General features: G+C 42.9%; 1 protein-coding gene and 1 long non-coding RNA gene across 4 annotated transcripts in view; one reads left to right on the forward strand and one right to left on the reverse strand.

The window, feature by feature from the left end:
* Nucleotides 1-490: 490 nt before the first annotated feature.
* On the forward strand, nt 491-14365 carry LOC147583160 (uncharacterized). 3 transcript variants are annotated; one of them, XR_015245961.1, is made up of 4 exons: nt 491-698; nt 3343-3472; nt 10893-13169; nt 14228-14365. It is a non-coding gene; the product is annotated as an uncharacterized LOC147583160 (long non-coding RNA). The 3 variants fall into 3 exon arrangements; XR_015245962.1 differs by lacking the exon at nt 491-698 and having other exon boundaries at nt 2404-3472; nt 10893-10992; nt 11605-13169; XR_015245959.1 differs by lacking the exon at nt 491-698 and having other exon boundaries at nt 2403-3472.
* The window catches only part of CHN2 (chimerin 2), a 304184-nt gene continuing 301960 nt past the window's right edge, over nt 12854-15077 (reverse strand). Inside the window, exon 13 of the mRNA XM_086693622.1 lies at nt 12854-14647. Within this exon, the coding sequence (XP_086549748.1) occupies nt 14476-14647 (172 nt within the window). The 3' untranslated portion in view covers nt 12854-14475. The remainder of the gene's footprint in view (nt 14648-15077) is intronic.

The raw sequence follows: 15077 nt of genomic DNA on the forward strand, positions 1-15077 counted from the left end.
ACCATGGCACTATAATTAATTCAAAATGGATCACGGATTTTAAATGTAAAACGATACAACTTTTAGAATAAAAGATAGAACCTCTGTGATGTAGGGGTAGGTGAAGGATTCTCAGACATGGCTTAAAGCATGATCTATAAAATAAAAAATTGCTAAATTGGACTTCATCAGAACTAAAAAAAAACCCAAAAAACCCTTTTGTTCTGGAAAAGATCCTGTTAGGAGGAGCTGAAGACAAACTATAGACTAGGGGAAAATATTTGCAAACCACACACCTGACAAAGGTTTTACACCTACAATATATAAGAGACTCTCAAAATTTACCAGTAAACAAATACAATTATAAAATGAGCAAGAGATGTGAATGGATGTTTCACTCAACTGGAGTTACAGATGACAGATGAGCACACGAAAAGATGTTCAGCATCATTAACCATGAGCGAAATGCAAATTAGAACCACAATGAGATACCAACAGGCGCTTGCCAGAATGCTTAAAATAGAAAATAATGGTAACACCAAATGCTGGTCAGAATGTGGAGAAATGGAATCACTTTTTTTTCTTTTTTTTGCATGTTTATAATAGCTTTATTGGTAATAGCCAAAAGAAAGAAAGAAAAAGGAAGGAAGGAAGGAAGGAAGGAAGGAAGGAAGGAAGGAAGGAAGGAAGGAAGAAACAACCCAACTGTCCATCAATAGGTAAACGTATAAACAGCCTGTGGCCTATCCTTACTATAGACTACTGCTTAACAATAGAATGAATTGACCTATAGACATGCTACAACTTGGATGAATCTGAGAATAACGATGCTGAGGGAAAGAAGCCAGACCAAAAAGTATACATACTATATATGATTTCATTTATCGAAAACTCTAGGAAATGCAACATACTGTACGGGGACAGAGGTAGAGGTGGATAGGGAGGGAGATGGGAGAGAGATTTACAAAGGCCACAAGAAAACGTTTGGCAGTAATAGAATGTAAAACGGTTCAGCTTCTCTGGAAAACAGTTCTGTGGTTCCTTAAAAAGCTAAACATGCAAACATGAGCCGGCGGTTGCACTCCTGGGCATTTATCTTGGAGAAGTGAAAACATGCATTCACACACAAACCTGTACATGAGTGTTCATATGGCTTTGTTCATAATAGCCCCAAACTGGAAACAATCCAGATGTCCTTCATTTGGGTGAATGGTAAAACCATGGGAATGCCATACCATGGAATACGTCTCAGCAATAAAAATGGAACCAACTCTTTTTTTTTTAATTTTATTTTTTAAAATTCACATCCAAGCACGTAGTGCGATAATGATTTCAGGAGTAGAATCCAGTGATTCATCCCCTACATATAACACCCAGTGCTCATTCCAACAAGGGTCTTTCTTAATGCCCCTTGCCCATTTAGCCCATCCCCCCCCACCCACAACCCCTCCAGCAACCCTCAGTTTGTTCTCCATATTTAAGAGTCTCTTTTTTGGGAATCTACTCCCGAAACCAAAAGCACACTGTATACACTGTAGCCTAGCTATCTTGACAATAGATTATATTTAGAAAAAGAAAAAAAATAAGAGTCTCTTACGTTTTGTCCCCCTCCCTGTTTTTATGTTATTTTTGCTTCCCTTCCCTTATGTTCATCTGTTTTGTATCTTAAATTCCACATATGAGTGAAGTCATATGATATTTGTCTTTGACTAATTTGTCTTAGTGTAATACACTCTGGTTCCATCCACGTTGTTGCAGATGACACGATTTCAGTCCTTTTGATCGCTAATACTCCCATCATTCATATATATACATATACATATATATGTATACATACGTATATATACATATATATGTATATGTATATATATGAATGATGGGAGTATTAGTGATATATATGTATATACATACATATACATGTATATGTATACATGTGTATATGTATATATGTGTATGTATACATATGTGTATGTATACATATGTGTATGTATACATATACATGTATATGTATATATGTATACGTATATGTACATACATACATGTGTATGTATACATATACATGTATGTGTATATACGTATACATATATGTACATATGCACATGTATATGTATATATGTCTATATACATGTATATGTATATATGTATATATACATGTATATGTATACATGTGTATATATATGTATGTGTATATATGTATATATACACATATGTGTATATATGTATATACATACACATATGTGTATATATGTATATATACACATACATGTATATATGTGTATATATACACACATATGTATATGTATATGTGTGTATACACACATATGTATATGTATATGTGTGTATACACACATATATGTATATGTGTATGTGTGTATATACACACGCATATGTATATGTGTACATATACACACACACACACCACATCTTCTTTATCCATTCATCCATCAATGGACATTTGGGCTCTTTCCATACTCTGGCTATTGTCGATAGTGCTGCTATAAACATGGGGGTGCGCGTGCCCCTTCAAAACAGCACACCTGTATCCCTTGGATAAATACCTAGTAGTGAAATTGCTGGGTCACAGGGTGGTTCCATTTTTAATTTTTTGAGGAACCTCAAAACGGAACTGACTCTTGATACACGCAGCTACTTAGATGTATCTCCAGAAAGTTGTGCTGAGTGGAAACAGCCAATGTCAAAAAAAAGTTACATACTGTTTGATACCATTTATATAACATTCTCAAAAATTATAGATCTGGAGAAGAGATATTTGCAGGGGACGTGGATGGGGAGTGGGGTAGGGGTGGGCATGGGTACAAAGAGACCATGGGAAGAAGTTTGTGGTAATAGATTGTATCCTGATTGTGGTGGTGGTTACCCAAATCTGTATATGGGGTAAAACTGCATACAACAACATTCACATCCATGCATATGTGACTATGAATGTAGGCTTAGACACTTGTGGAAACTGAATAGGGTCTGTAGTCTTTTAACTGGTCAGTTTCCTGGTTTTGGTAATGTACTACAGTTCTATAAGATGTCACCATTGGGGAAGAAGAGCGAATGATACTTTGGACTCTTTATACTTTTTTCTTAACTTTTAATTATTTCAAAATAAAAAGTTTAAAGTTAAACTTAAGTTTAAAGAGTTAAACTCCGTCCAGTGGAGTGAAAAGCAGGACTGTCGGGTTGATGGCTCCTGGGCTCCTTCTCTTTCCTGCAGTGGGAGGGACTTTGCCATGACTCAATTTCTCATGGGACCAGGGGCCTACAAGAAGTCCAAGATTTGGGCAAGCTGGACCTTGAATCTAAAAATTTCATTCTTCTCCTGCAAGGCCGCTCTCACCTTTTGCCTATTAAAAGGTGTCTTGCAGCTCAGCCTCTTTGGAGTGTTCATCTAGACCTCTGCTCAAGATGGCTGTCTACTGAGTACTTGAAGAAGGTGACCCTGTTCCTGCTAATCCTTCTCACCATGAGTTCCAGGCCATTCCAGGTGAGGCATGGTGGTGTGTGCTCAACCCCTTTGATCAACCGACCTGAAGGTGGAAAGGGAGGGAACCAGGTGGATAATTGGGGCAGAAGGAAGAGCCACTGCCAAGACTCTCCAAGGCAGGAGTGTGCCCAGCGTGTTGGAGTCTGAAATGCAGTTGAGTGTAGGCGTTAGTAGCCGGAGAGGTGATCAGAGCACTGACAGGAATTCAGGGAAGTCTCGTACGGAAGCCTCGTGTGCCACTGTGAAGGCTGGATTTTATTATGAGTGATATGAGGAAGCAATGGAAGGTTCTAGGCAGTGTGGGGACCAGATCTCACTTGTATTTTCACAGGATCCCTCTGTTTGCTGTGTTGGGATCGACTTCTGGGAGCTTGGTGGGGGGCAGGCAAGGGCAGAAAAGGCTGAGTTCTGAGGTGTTTATGGCTGTGTAAAGCCAACAGGCTTCACTGCTATTCTCCCGGTAATGGGCAAGAAAAATGGAGGAGTCGAGGATGACGGTGTTAGCCTACTCCTTCGTGCTGCATGAGCCAGACGCACTGGGTAGACTTCTAAACAATAGTTACAGGGTCATAACCTGTATTTTCTTTCATTACTCAATATTGAGAACTATTTCAAAGTTGGCATACTGTGAACCATTTCCAAGTTAATATAGAAACATATTCCTTTTAATGTTTGGTATCTATTATGTGGCAATACCATGAGTCATTTAAGAAATCCACTGTTGATAGGCGTTGTATTATTTTTCCGTTTGGTTTTTCTGGAACAAGTGGAATGATCTGATAGCCTTGGCCAATAGATAATAATCTATCGGGTGAGTCTGCACTTCTGTTCATTTCCTACAGCTAGATAGTCTATTGTAAACTGCCTAAATATTTATTTTCAGAACCTACTTTTTTTCTTCCTGATTGCCAGAAAAATACATCTTTATTTAAAAAATATATGTTACAGGGGTGCCTGGGTGGCTCAGTCTGTTGGGCGTCCCTTCGGCTCAGGTCATGATCCCGCAGTCTGTGAGTTCAAGCCCCACGTCATGCTCTGCGCTGACAGCTCAGAGCCTGGAGCCTACTTCAGATTCTGTCTCCCTCTCTCTCTACCCCTCCCCCACTCACACTCTGTCTCTCTCTCTCTCTCTCTCTCTCTCTCTCTCTCAAAAAAAAAAAAAAAACATAAAAAAAAATATATATATATGTATGTATGTTAAGGATTTTAAATGAGACTTTTCTTGTCACCAAGCTTCAAACAAGGCCCCAAAGACTGAGCACAATAGCTAATAGCCCGAAGGTGCAGAGAATGCTAAGAGTATGACATTTTTTTGTGACCCTTAGTTTACCGCCCACCTTGAGGGTTAAATACAGGGGGGATATAGAGGATTGAGCAAGACGCTTAATAGATTTCTTTTTAGAGAGTTTTTGAGTACTATAAGAATGTTCTTTGGTGAAGGAAAGCCTAAGCTTTGCGGGGCGGGAGCGGGGGGTGGGGATTAGTTCACAGAACCCCTCTGAGAGCTTTATGTGTGTCCCCTAGAGTCTGGGGACTTAAAATTATTTTCATGCTAAAGGCAAAAGGAGAGGACTGTGGTGGGGGACTGACTGAGCTGCTATCAATGAGTGGAAGACGTACATGCATTACTGTGAGCCAAGTGGGACCCCAGGAAGGCTTAGACGTGCAGGGCACCCAAGCCAGGTTGGGTGATCCCAGCAGCAGAGACGGATATTGGGGGAGGGCCATTCTTTGGAAGCCAGGCCTGTGCAGAGTTTAATGAAGCCTGTAGGAGGAGGCAGTGGTTTGTGAAGGAAGCACTGGGAGATCCCCACTGGAACAGCCAGACAGAAGGAACCCGGGACCCCAGTGAGTATGAAACTACCATATTAGACCCATAGCTTCCCCCCCCCCCCCCGCCGGAGTTTTAAATGAGCAAGAAATAAGCTTCTACCTTGTTTAATCTGTTATAATTTGGGTCCTCCACTACTTGTAGCCGAAACCAACCCTAACTACCAATCCTATTCAGATGCTTCCAGAGACAAGAATAGAGAACGCAGTGTCACTCTACTTACAAGACAAACTGAAAAAGGACTGTTTAGGCAAAGACAATTATAGACGATTTCCACGTCACATGTAAAGCTGGACATAAGATTCTACAAAATCAAAGAGTGAGCTAATGCACCGTTCTTTAAGGCACCATACTAAATAGCATACTGGGTATGACTAGATAAAAGTTTTCCGAAAAGTATATAGGTAGCCTCAGTGGAAAACACTATGGAGGGTCCTCAAAAAATTAAAAATAGGATTATCCCATGATACGGTAATTCCATTACTGAGTGTTTATCCAAAGAATACAAAAACACTAATTTGAAAAGATACATGCACCCCTGTGTTGATTGCAGCATTAGGTATAATAGCCAAATTATGGAAGTGTCCTAAGTGTCCATCAACAGATGAGCGGATAAAAAAGATGTGGCATATATACAAAATGAAGGCATAAAAAAGAATGAAATCTTGCCATTTGCAACAACAGGGACGGATCTAGAGGGTATGATGTTATGTGAAATAAGCCAGTCAGAAAAAGGCAAGAACCATATGATTTCACTCACATGTGGAATTTAAGAAACAAAACAAGCAAAGAAGAGACAAAAAACCAGACTCTTAAATACAGAGAACAGACTGTTACCAGAGGAGAGGTTGAAAGGACGGGGCGCATGGGTGAAATAGGCGAAGGGGATTAAGAGTACCCTTATCGTGATGAGCCCTGAGTAATGTATAGAATTGTGGTTTTTTAAAAAAAATTTTTTTGGGGGGGGGCGCCTGGGTGGCTCAGTCGGTTAAGCAGCCGACTTCGGCTCAGGTCATGATCTCGCGGTCCGTGAGTTCGAGCCCCATGTCGGGCTCTGTGCTGACAGCTCAGAGCCTGGAGCCCGCTTCGGATTCTGTGTCTCCCTCTCTCTGCCCCTCCCCTGCTCGCACTCAGTCTCTTTCTCTCAAAAAATAAACGTTAAAAAAAAAAAAAAAAACTTTTCTTTTTTAACATTTATTTATTTTTGAGACAGAGAGAGACAGAGCATGAATGGGGGAGGGTCAGAGAGAGGGAGACACAGAATCCGAAACAGGCTCCAGGCTCTGAGCTGTCAGCACAGAGCCCGACGCGGGGCTTTAACTCACGGACCCCGAGATCATGACCTGAGCTGAAGTCGAAGTCAACCGACTGAGCCCCCCCCCCCCAGGCGCCCCAGAGTAATGTAGAATTGTTGAAGGACTATATTGTACACATCATTCTGAAGTTTTAAATTCTCTTGATACAGTGCAAATATGGTAGATGTGAAAATTTTAAAGAGCGGAGTGGTGGAGTCATGGAGTGTTCATCAGGACTCTTGGCTGTGGGCAGTAGGTCACGTGCTAGCTGGTTTTAGCAGAAGGGATCTGTTACAGGGCACTGGGTAGCTTATTGAATCTTCGGGATTATTTTATTTGTTGACAGATAGCATTCAGAGCCAGAGAGGTTGTGATCGCCTGTGGATAAAGTAGGGCAAGAAACAGCATTGGTGAGCGTGCCAGGGGATTTGGACAGGTATGGAAGGACAATGGGCAGAGGCATCGAGCAGAGGATGGGGGTGTGGGTGGTGTCCCAGCAGCCGAGAAAGAGAGGGGTTGGAGAAGAAAGGGGAGGTCCGCTGGGCCCGCAACTGAGAAGCCAAGTAAGCGGAGACCTGAAGCCGCAGGACGGTCGGCGGGGCTCCAGGGGGAGCACTCGGGGGCAGCAGCTGCCGTAGCTGACCGAGTGGTGGAAAGGTGTGTGACGGCACCCCCACACCTGCTCCCACGCCATCTGGCCTCAGCGATAACCCTGTGAGGTTGGCGGGCCAAGCAGGCAGGCATTAGTTTTCACGTTTCAAAGGGGAGAAACCTGAGGCTCAGAAATGTGAAAAGCCTTGATCTGTGACCGAGCCAGGTCTTGTGGCTCTAAATCCAGGGCTCTTGCAGGGCTACCGTGCTGCCTTCCCACCACATCCCACCACGGGCCGGGTGTGGCTTGGCTTTAAAAACCCACCGGGCAGTAAATGGGTAAAACTCCTTAACTCTAATTCGCTAGGCAGCAGTAAGTGGTGATGCCTGATAGCATAGATGAAAGAATAGCGATGGTCTAAGCATTCTTGTAAGTTTCCCTAAGCTCTTGAGTTTCTAGACAAACATTTGTATCCCTACTCTGAGCCCCAGTTACTGTATTGAATGCTATATATAGATTATCTTAAGCCTCATAAACTTCATGGAAGAGGTACTGATATTAGGTCATTATAATGACAAGGAAAACAGGCTTGATCAGTAAAATAACTTTCCCTAAGTTACACTCTCAGAAAGTGGTAACGCTTGGATGTAACCACGGGGGGCATGGGGATCCAGCACCTGACCTTCTTCTAGTCTACACTGTACTCGATCCTAGCCCAATAGAGCTATCACTTGCTGTGTAACCCACAATTGAGTTAGAGACTTAGATCTTCAGATTCTCCAAACTGAATTATTTTGATGCTTAATCATTCGTACCAGAAAGAAGAAAGACTATGGTAAAAACTAGGTGAGTTAAGGATAATTGGCAAGCTTCAGTAATTAAAAGTTTCAGTTGATCAAAAGCCCATCAAAATGCATTTGCAGATTCTTCTGCTTCTGGAGTTACCCCTTCCTCCATTGCACCAAAATATTATAGGACATTTGAGGATTTGTGGAAGGATTCTGCCACTAATTTCAAAAAGGTTGGAGTGCCTGTTGTATGCAAGGCACCGTGCCAGTTGGGGGCTGGAGTAGAGTGGTGAGCAAAGTTGACCAGATTTCTGCCCTCAGGAATCTTTCAGTTCAGATAATATTTTATTAGAGATAGAGTTGGTTCAATGGTTACGGGGGTGAGGCTCGGAGGGACCTTGGTCTATGGGTGTGGAAAGTCCTCTGGAGCCTCATGGACTTTGGGGTCTTACAAGTCTTTCCCTGAGGGGCTGTTTGGCCTGCATCTCGGATTCTTGCAGCCCCATGTTGCCCCTGACAGGAATGTTCCACTCCATCCCATGTCTCCACATCCTTTAGCCCTGCCAGTTAATGAACTAACGTGAGCTTGCCCCGCCTGGCAGGGGATTGGTTTTGGAACCATGGTCCTGTGTACGGTAATTAACATTTGTACATTGCCATACAGTTTATAGTGAGCCTTCTGTTTTCACATTCAGGATCTCAGTGGATCCTTAGAACCACTCTGATAGGGAGGGGAGAGCAGATATTATGTTATTATGCCCATTTTCAGATTAGGGAACTAGAACAAAACCACGATTATACCCATTTTACAAATTAGGATGTAGGGAAAAAAAAACAAAACAAGTTTCATGCTTGGTAACTGGAGTGACCAAAAATCTGTTCCAGTAACACTCGCTTAATTCTTTATGAAGATTTTGAAGTATATAATTTTTCAGGAAAGTATGTTAAGGTAATAATTTTTTTGGCGACAATGAAAAAATGTGCTCCCATAGATGATTTATCATACATAGGACGTGCACAAGCCCATGGAAAGAGATACTTGGGTCTGTTTTTCTGACTGTAGGTGTTATTTTCATTCTTCACCCCCATTCGCTCCGTAAGGTTCAGCAAGTTGCCTTTCACTGCATTGTCCCGTTGAAAAGTCTTCTGTTAAGTTACCGGGGACTCCTTAGTTGCCATATCCAAAGGGGATTCATTAACTTATCTTGGAACAGCATTTGACCCTTATGGCCTCTCTGTCTGTCCCTGACGTTCGTCTTTCCCTTTCATCTTAGGCTCCGACCCTCACCTTCCTCTTCTGGCCATTCCTGACCTTCCTTGCAATGTTCTCTAGTTCTGCCTGCCCCTTGGATTTTGTTCTTAGGACCTACTATTGGTTCTCTTTGCTTCAACTGGCCACGCAATCTGACCAGGTCATATCTACCAGCTCATCCCCCTTTCTTGAGCTCCCAAACCACCTGTCCAACTGCCTACTGGACACTTCCACATGGGTGAACTATTAGCATCATAGTGCATCCTGCAAACTGAGCCCATGATTTTCCCCTGCCGAACCTGCTCCCTTTCTCATATTCTCGTATCTTCCTTAAATATTCATTTAGTTGCAAAAACCAGACATGGAGGGTAACATTTGTGACGCTTTCCTTCCTTTCAATTCTGGCATCAAATCAGTGGGTCCTAACAACCTCTTAAATCTCTCTCCTATCCCTGACTCTTCTCCATCCCTCCTCTGGGGAGCCAAGCCACACGGGCAATGCCTCTGTTTCCTGATTAGCTCCCATATTCCTAGTCTTAATGTCTTCTGGTCTTTCTTGTGTCCCTAGACAGACTTTTCTGAGTTTGGCTTATGCTTGGCTTACAAGGTTCCTTGTTTCCTGGCACAGTCCTGCTTGTTTAATCTCACTCCCCTCCTCTTCCTTCACACTTTGTGTTCTGGTTAAATCCAAATCTGCAGTTCTCTAAACTTCCTGTGCTTCCACATATTTATGGCTGGTATCTGCTCTTTTCTCTGTCTGGGGAAGCTAGGGGAGGTCTCAGCCAGGGGAGCCTGCGTGGAGCCTTGCAGGCTGTGCAGGAGGGTGCCTGATTGGCTAAGTGGGATCCTCGACTCCCGATCTCAGGGAGTTTGTATTTCAATGGAGACAGACATAACACACAGTCGAGGTATTTTGTGATGCCTGCTGGATGAGCACTTTGTACAAACTGCAGGAAGGCAGTGAAGGAGGTCTGTGAGTATGACAACATCTTTTCAACTCAACTTAGAAAAGCAAAATGACGCCAGCTTATTTGCATTTACAGAATAACTAAGCAACTCCTCCAATGCACAGGGTTGAATGTGGTACCTTGCGTGTAGCAAAAAAATCTAAGTGGGACAAAGAAATGCATTAGGACATTGTGGAACAAACCTGAATACAAGGGAGAGAGTCTTTCTGAACTGCACTCGGAGACCCTCTTTATTTTACTACATTAAAACAGACTTCACTTGCCTGCTCCTCTCTTTCCTGAATGTTGGTGCTCCACAGAACTCTGAATGGGGACTGTCACCTATTTCTCTGTTCTGTATCCTTGAGTACTTTCATTCACTCCCACGGTTTCAGTTGTTACCTCCCAGATCCGTGTCTCTAGCTGGGATCTGTCCCTGTCATTGCCAGTGAAACATCTCTGCTTGGAAATTTCACAGTGATCTCTATTTCACCATGTCCAAAGTAGACCTCACCATCTTCCCTATTCTTTCCCCACCCCTCCTGTAGACCTCCAGCTCCTCTGTGCTCTTTTCTGTAAATCCTGTCCGGTTGTCAAATTCAGCCCCCCGAGAATCATCCTCGATTCTTTAATCCAACCTATAACCAAACCTTTTCAACTCTGCCTCCTCAACATGACTATTCTAGCTGTCTCTGCCTTTCTACCACCGATGCAGGCTACATCACCGCAGTCCTGCATGACAAGGAGAGCATCTAACGACATCAACCTTCACTACCCCAGTCTGCCCACGTGTTCTCCGATGGATCCACGGTCAGGTAAGTGATCTTTTAAAAATGTAAACTAGATTCTGTCCCTTACAACCCATTAATGCCAATGCAGTGGGGCGCTCTGGACCATATCCCAGGACAGGAAAAGGATATTGGTGGAAAACCCATGAAATCTGAATAAAGTCTGGAGTTAATAGTAATGTGCCAGTGTCGGTTTCTTAGTTTTGATTAATGGACGGTGGTTACATAAGACGTTAACATTAGGAGAAAGTGGGTCAGGAGTACACAGGCACTCTCTGTAGTACCTCTGCAACTTTTCTGTAAATGTAAAACTATTCCAAAATTGTTTATTCAAAAAAAAATGAGTGGCACCAATTTCCCTGAGGTCAGAGTACCAAATCTTCAACATGACCAGCTTTCTCTCTCTAGCCAGACTAAACTTATTTAATTCTTCCAGTGAGATAAGCCTCTTCCCTGCCTCCAGGTATTTGCAGTGTCTGGCCCATTAATAAATGCTTGATAAATATTTGTTGAAAATTAATGAACATTTTTAAAACCAGAGTTGGGTTTTTAGTAGGAATCAGGACAGCCTAGGCAATGCTTGAACTGTGTGGTATGCGACTGCCCTATGCTGTCCTCTCCTCCGTCTCTGCCCTCCAGACTGCTATCCTTGAAATTCAGCACCGGCCCCCTCCCAGTTCTGGAGACCAGGTGCCCATTTATGTTAATGGGAGAAAGAAAAGGGGTCTTCTCCCCTCCTGAGAACTATCTTCTTCCACCCACTCTGCCCCTGTTGGACCTCCCACAACCCACTTGTAGACAGCAGTGGGTTTCTGGAAACAGTGCTGCCTCTTCTCAGGTGATCACTACTAGAGTTATTCTAATGGCAGGAATTTCAAGCCGGGTAAGAGGAGCCATGCCAGTCTGCCAGATGGTGGGGGAGATAAATGTGGGCGAGCAAGCTTCAGACTAAAGCAAGGGAGAGGGGATCGGGTGTTGTAATCACAGTCAAGAAAAGGAGTCAGGTGACCCTCATTACATAGTATAGAGCCCTGTTATAATATCCCTTATTACTACTCGAACTTGGATTTAACCTGGGACAAACCCTTTTCTTCTCCTGCTTCTGCCTTCCCACCCTAGGTTATAGCTCTTTCCCTGTGAAGTCATCACTCTTAATAATGATAATACTAAGAAATAACTGTTACTAATGGCTTTAGGTCATTTCATCTAAGATGTCACAGCCAGAACATTTTGCCCAGTTTTTCAGATGAGCAAACGCATTCCCAAGGTCACATGCAGCTGAGAACAGACAGATCTGGGATTCAAACTCAGGTCTTTCTGGCTCAGAAACTCTTGTCCTGTTCTCCTGAGGATGACGTAGGGGGGATTTGCTCTAAACCCTACATCTTTTTTTTTTTTTAATTTTTTTTTTTACATTTATTTATTTTTGAGAAACACAGTGAGACAAAGCGTGAGCGGGGGAGGGGCAGAGAGAGAAGGAGAGACAGAATCTGAAGCAGGCTCCAGGCTAAGCTGTCAGCACAGAGCCTGATGCGGAGCTGGAACCCACGAACTGTGAGATCATGACCTGAGCCGAAGTAGGACGCTCAACCGACTGAGCCACCCAGGCGCCCATAAACCCTACATCTTTTAATGAAAAACATAAATGCAACAGGTCTTAGGGACAGTGAAGGCGGAGCATTAGAATCCCAAGCAGGCCCTCCAGAGTGGACACTGGAAAAGGGGTGAGCAACAGGGTGGGGACTCAGTGGGACGTGTCTGTTTCCTCCCCATGTTTTGGTGACGACAGAAACTGTCGCCAAAACCCATCCGGGAACGGTGTTTTAGACATTCTCCCTCCTACTGGACCCTGCCGCTCCCCAACACCAGTTTTCTTCGCACACTCCGAAACGATAGACAGAAGAATTGAATACATTTAATGCTTTTCCTTCCATTTACGCTATCATAAATTACAAAGTAGTATTCACTTCACAAAATAAAACCATTTTCAGATAATCTTTTGACAGTATCCAGAAGTACAGAAGCTACAACAAACAAATCTGTACAGTTGGGAGGAACAATAGAGCAGGGACCCAGCAGAACCATTCTGACCCCGCCGTGTGCCAACAGAGCCCATGCAGGACAACAGCTGCACCGCCCTCCTCTTTCCGGCTCACTTCTCACACAGTAATTCTCTTCCGGTCACTCCAAAACCAGACTACCGAGTAAGTACGTGGATCAGCTCAATCAGAGGAAAAGACGCTGTAGTTGGATGGCAGGGAAAAAAATTAGATTTACAGGTTTTGATGCTTCCAATATTTTACCTATGTTACAAAATATAGAAATCTTGCCGTGAAAAGCCCATGCTAAGATAAATATCACCAATAAGATGGAGCTATAGTAATAAAGTCATATTAAATTATGATCCATACACAGCTACTCTTATCAAGGAGGAATATTTGTAAAAACCCAACTTACTCATTCTTACTTTTAAAAATAGTCTTGTTTATAAAACAAAAACGAAAAAAAAAATCAACAATTATTCTGCAGATTCACTTTTCATAAATACAGAAGTGTGACAAAAATACAATTTGCCATTAATCGATGAAGTCAGAATGCTGGCCTGAAAACAGGGAAAGTGCTCACTTTTTTACATGGCCCAGATTCAACCAGTGTTTCCAAATCATTTTATGTAAAATGACCACATTCTGCATATTCTGGGATATTCACACACGATATGGAAAGACTACAGCCAATGCCAAAACATACTCTGGGATTCCACAACATTGTTATGGAAAGAAGATGCGTGGATGTGTCAGGCCATCCTACAATTGCTATAAACGTATACCATACGACAGCAAGCTGCCAGTGTGCTTAACAGCAAAAACTATCAGAAGCAGGGACACAGGTGGCCGGTGAACTTCCATTGCAAAGCACTGATAAGGACAGAGGTATGTCAAGATAATACTGCATTCATGGTAAACGTTTTCAGGGATCACAGCAAGAAGCGGGACAAAGTACACAGGGTCATAATCAATGCACTGCATTGAGTTCTATTTGCTGAAATAAAGTAACATTCTCGCAGCTAAAATAAAAATACATTTTACAATAGAAGTCTCATTTAACATTTAACATAGAATTGTCTTCTTTTTGTAAGTGGAAAACGTATAACTATCAAGTACCTCTATGAATTAAATTCCCTTTTATTACTGATAAGACTGAAGCTTAAAGGTCTACGTTGTTGTTTTTTAATAAGTTAAAGATTTATTAATCACTCTTCCAGCAAAACAGATGTACGTAGGAGGCACGGCAAAGACCCAAGACAAGGGCCTTGGTCACTCTCACCCCTGCTCTTCTCACATGGACGAGGCGAGTGTCTATGAGACACAGGAGCCGACTTGACAACCCGCTGCGGTCCAGGAAATTCTGCCACTTGTTTGGAAAACAAATCAAGCGTAAGAAATGCTTTTATTCCTTTAGCCTTATCAACTTAGATGGGGCCGGGGCCATTCAGCTCATTTCCCCGGTGGATTAAAACAAAACATCTTCATTTTCTATTAAAATCTGCACAATCAGCTTTTGGTACCGCATGTCCTGGAGGGTGGTGAGGGTGCTGTCCTCAGGGGACCTCATCAGGGTGGGCCCAAACACGATCCCCAGATTTTCAGCATTCATGAAATTGTCCTTTTCATTCAAAGTCACCCTGCGGAACGAGCATATACACAGAGACGTTACACAGACTTGCAGACGGCTGTGTATGCTGATTGTGCACATACGCCCTCAGAAACGTCTCTGCTTTGGGAAGTTGTGAAAGGAAACTGAGAATCAGAGTTCTAGAAAAGTGTTTTCAGAAAGGTAATTTTCTGCTTTTGCTTTTCTTTCTACGTTGCTGGCGTTGCCTGCAGCCGGTGGACGTGAATTACTTAGCGAATCTGGTACAGACACATCTTTAAAATTAGAAAATCAGTCCTCCTTACTAAACAGATGTGGCAACGGAGTAGGGAATATTGGTTAGAAGGGGCAGCCGATTTCTAGCTGGCCCACAGTGCATGCAGATTTTAGTCTAGGCTTGTGTGGAAGTCTTTTTCCCCCCTGTAGCTGCTTCCTACTGGTCTGTATGCTCATGATCAGGG

This window comes from Puma concolor, chromosome A2, assembly GCF_028749965.1.
Source record: "Puma concolor isolate L17-30 chromosome A2, mPumCon1.1.hap2, whole genome shotgun sequence".
In the NCBI taxonomy this organism is placed as follows: Eukaryota; Metazoa; Chordata; class Mammalia; order Carnivora; family Felidae; genus Puma; species Puma concolor.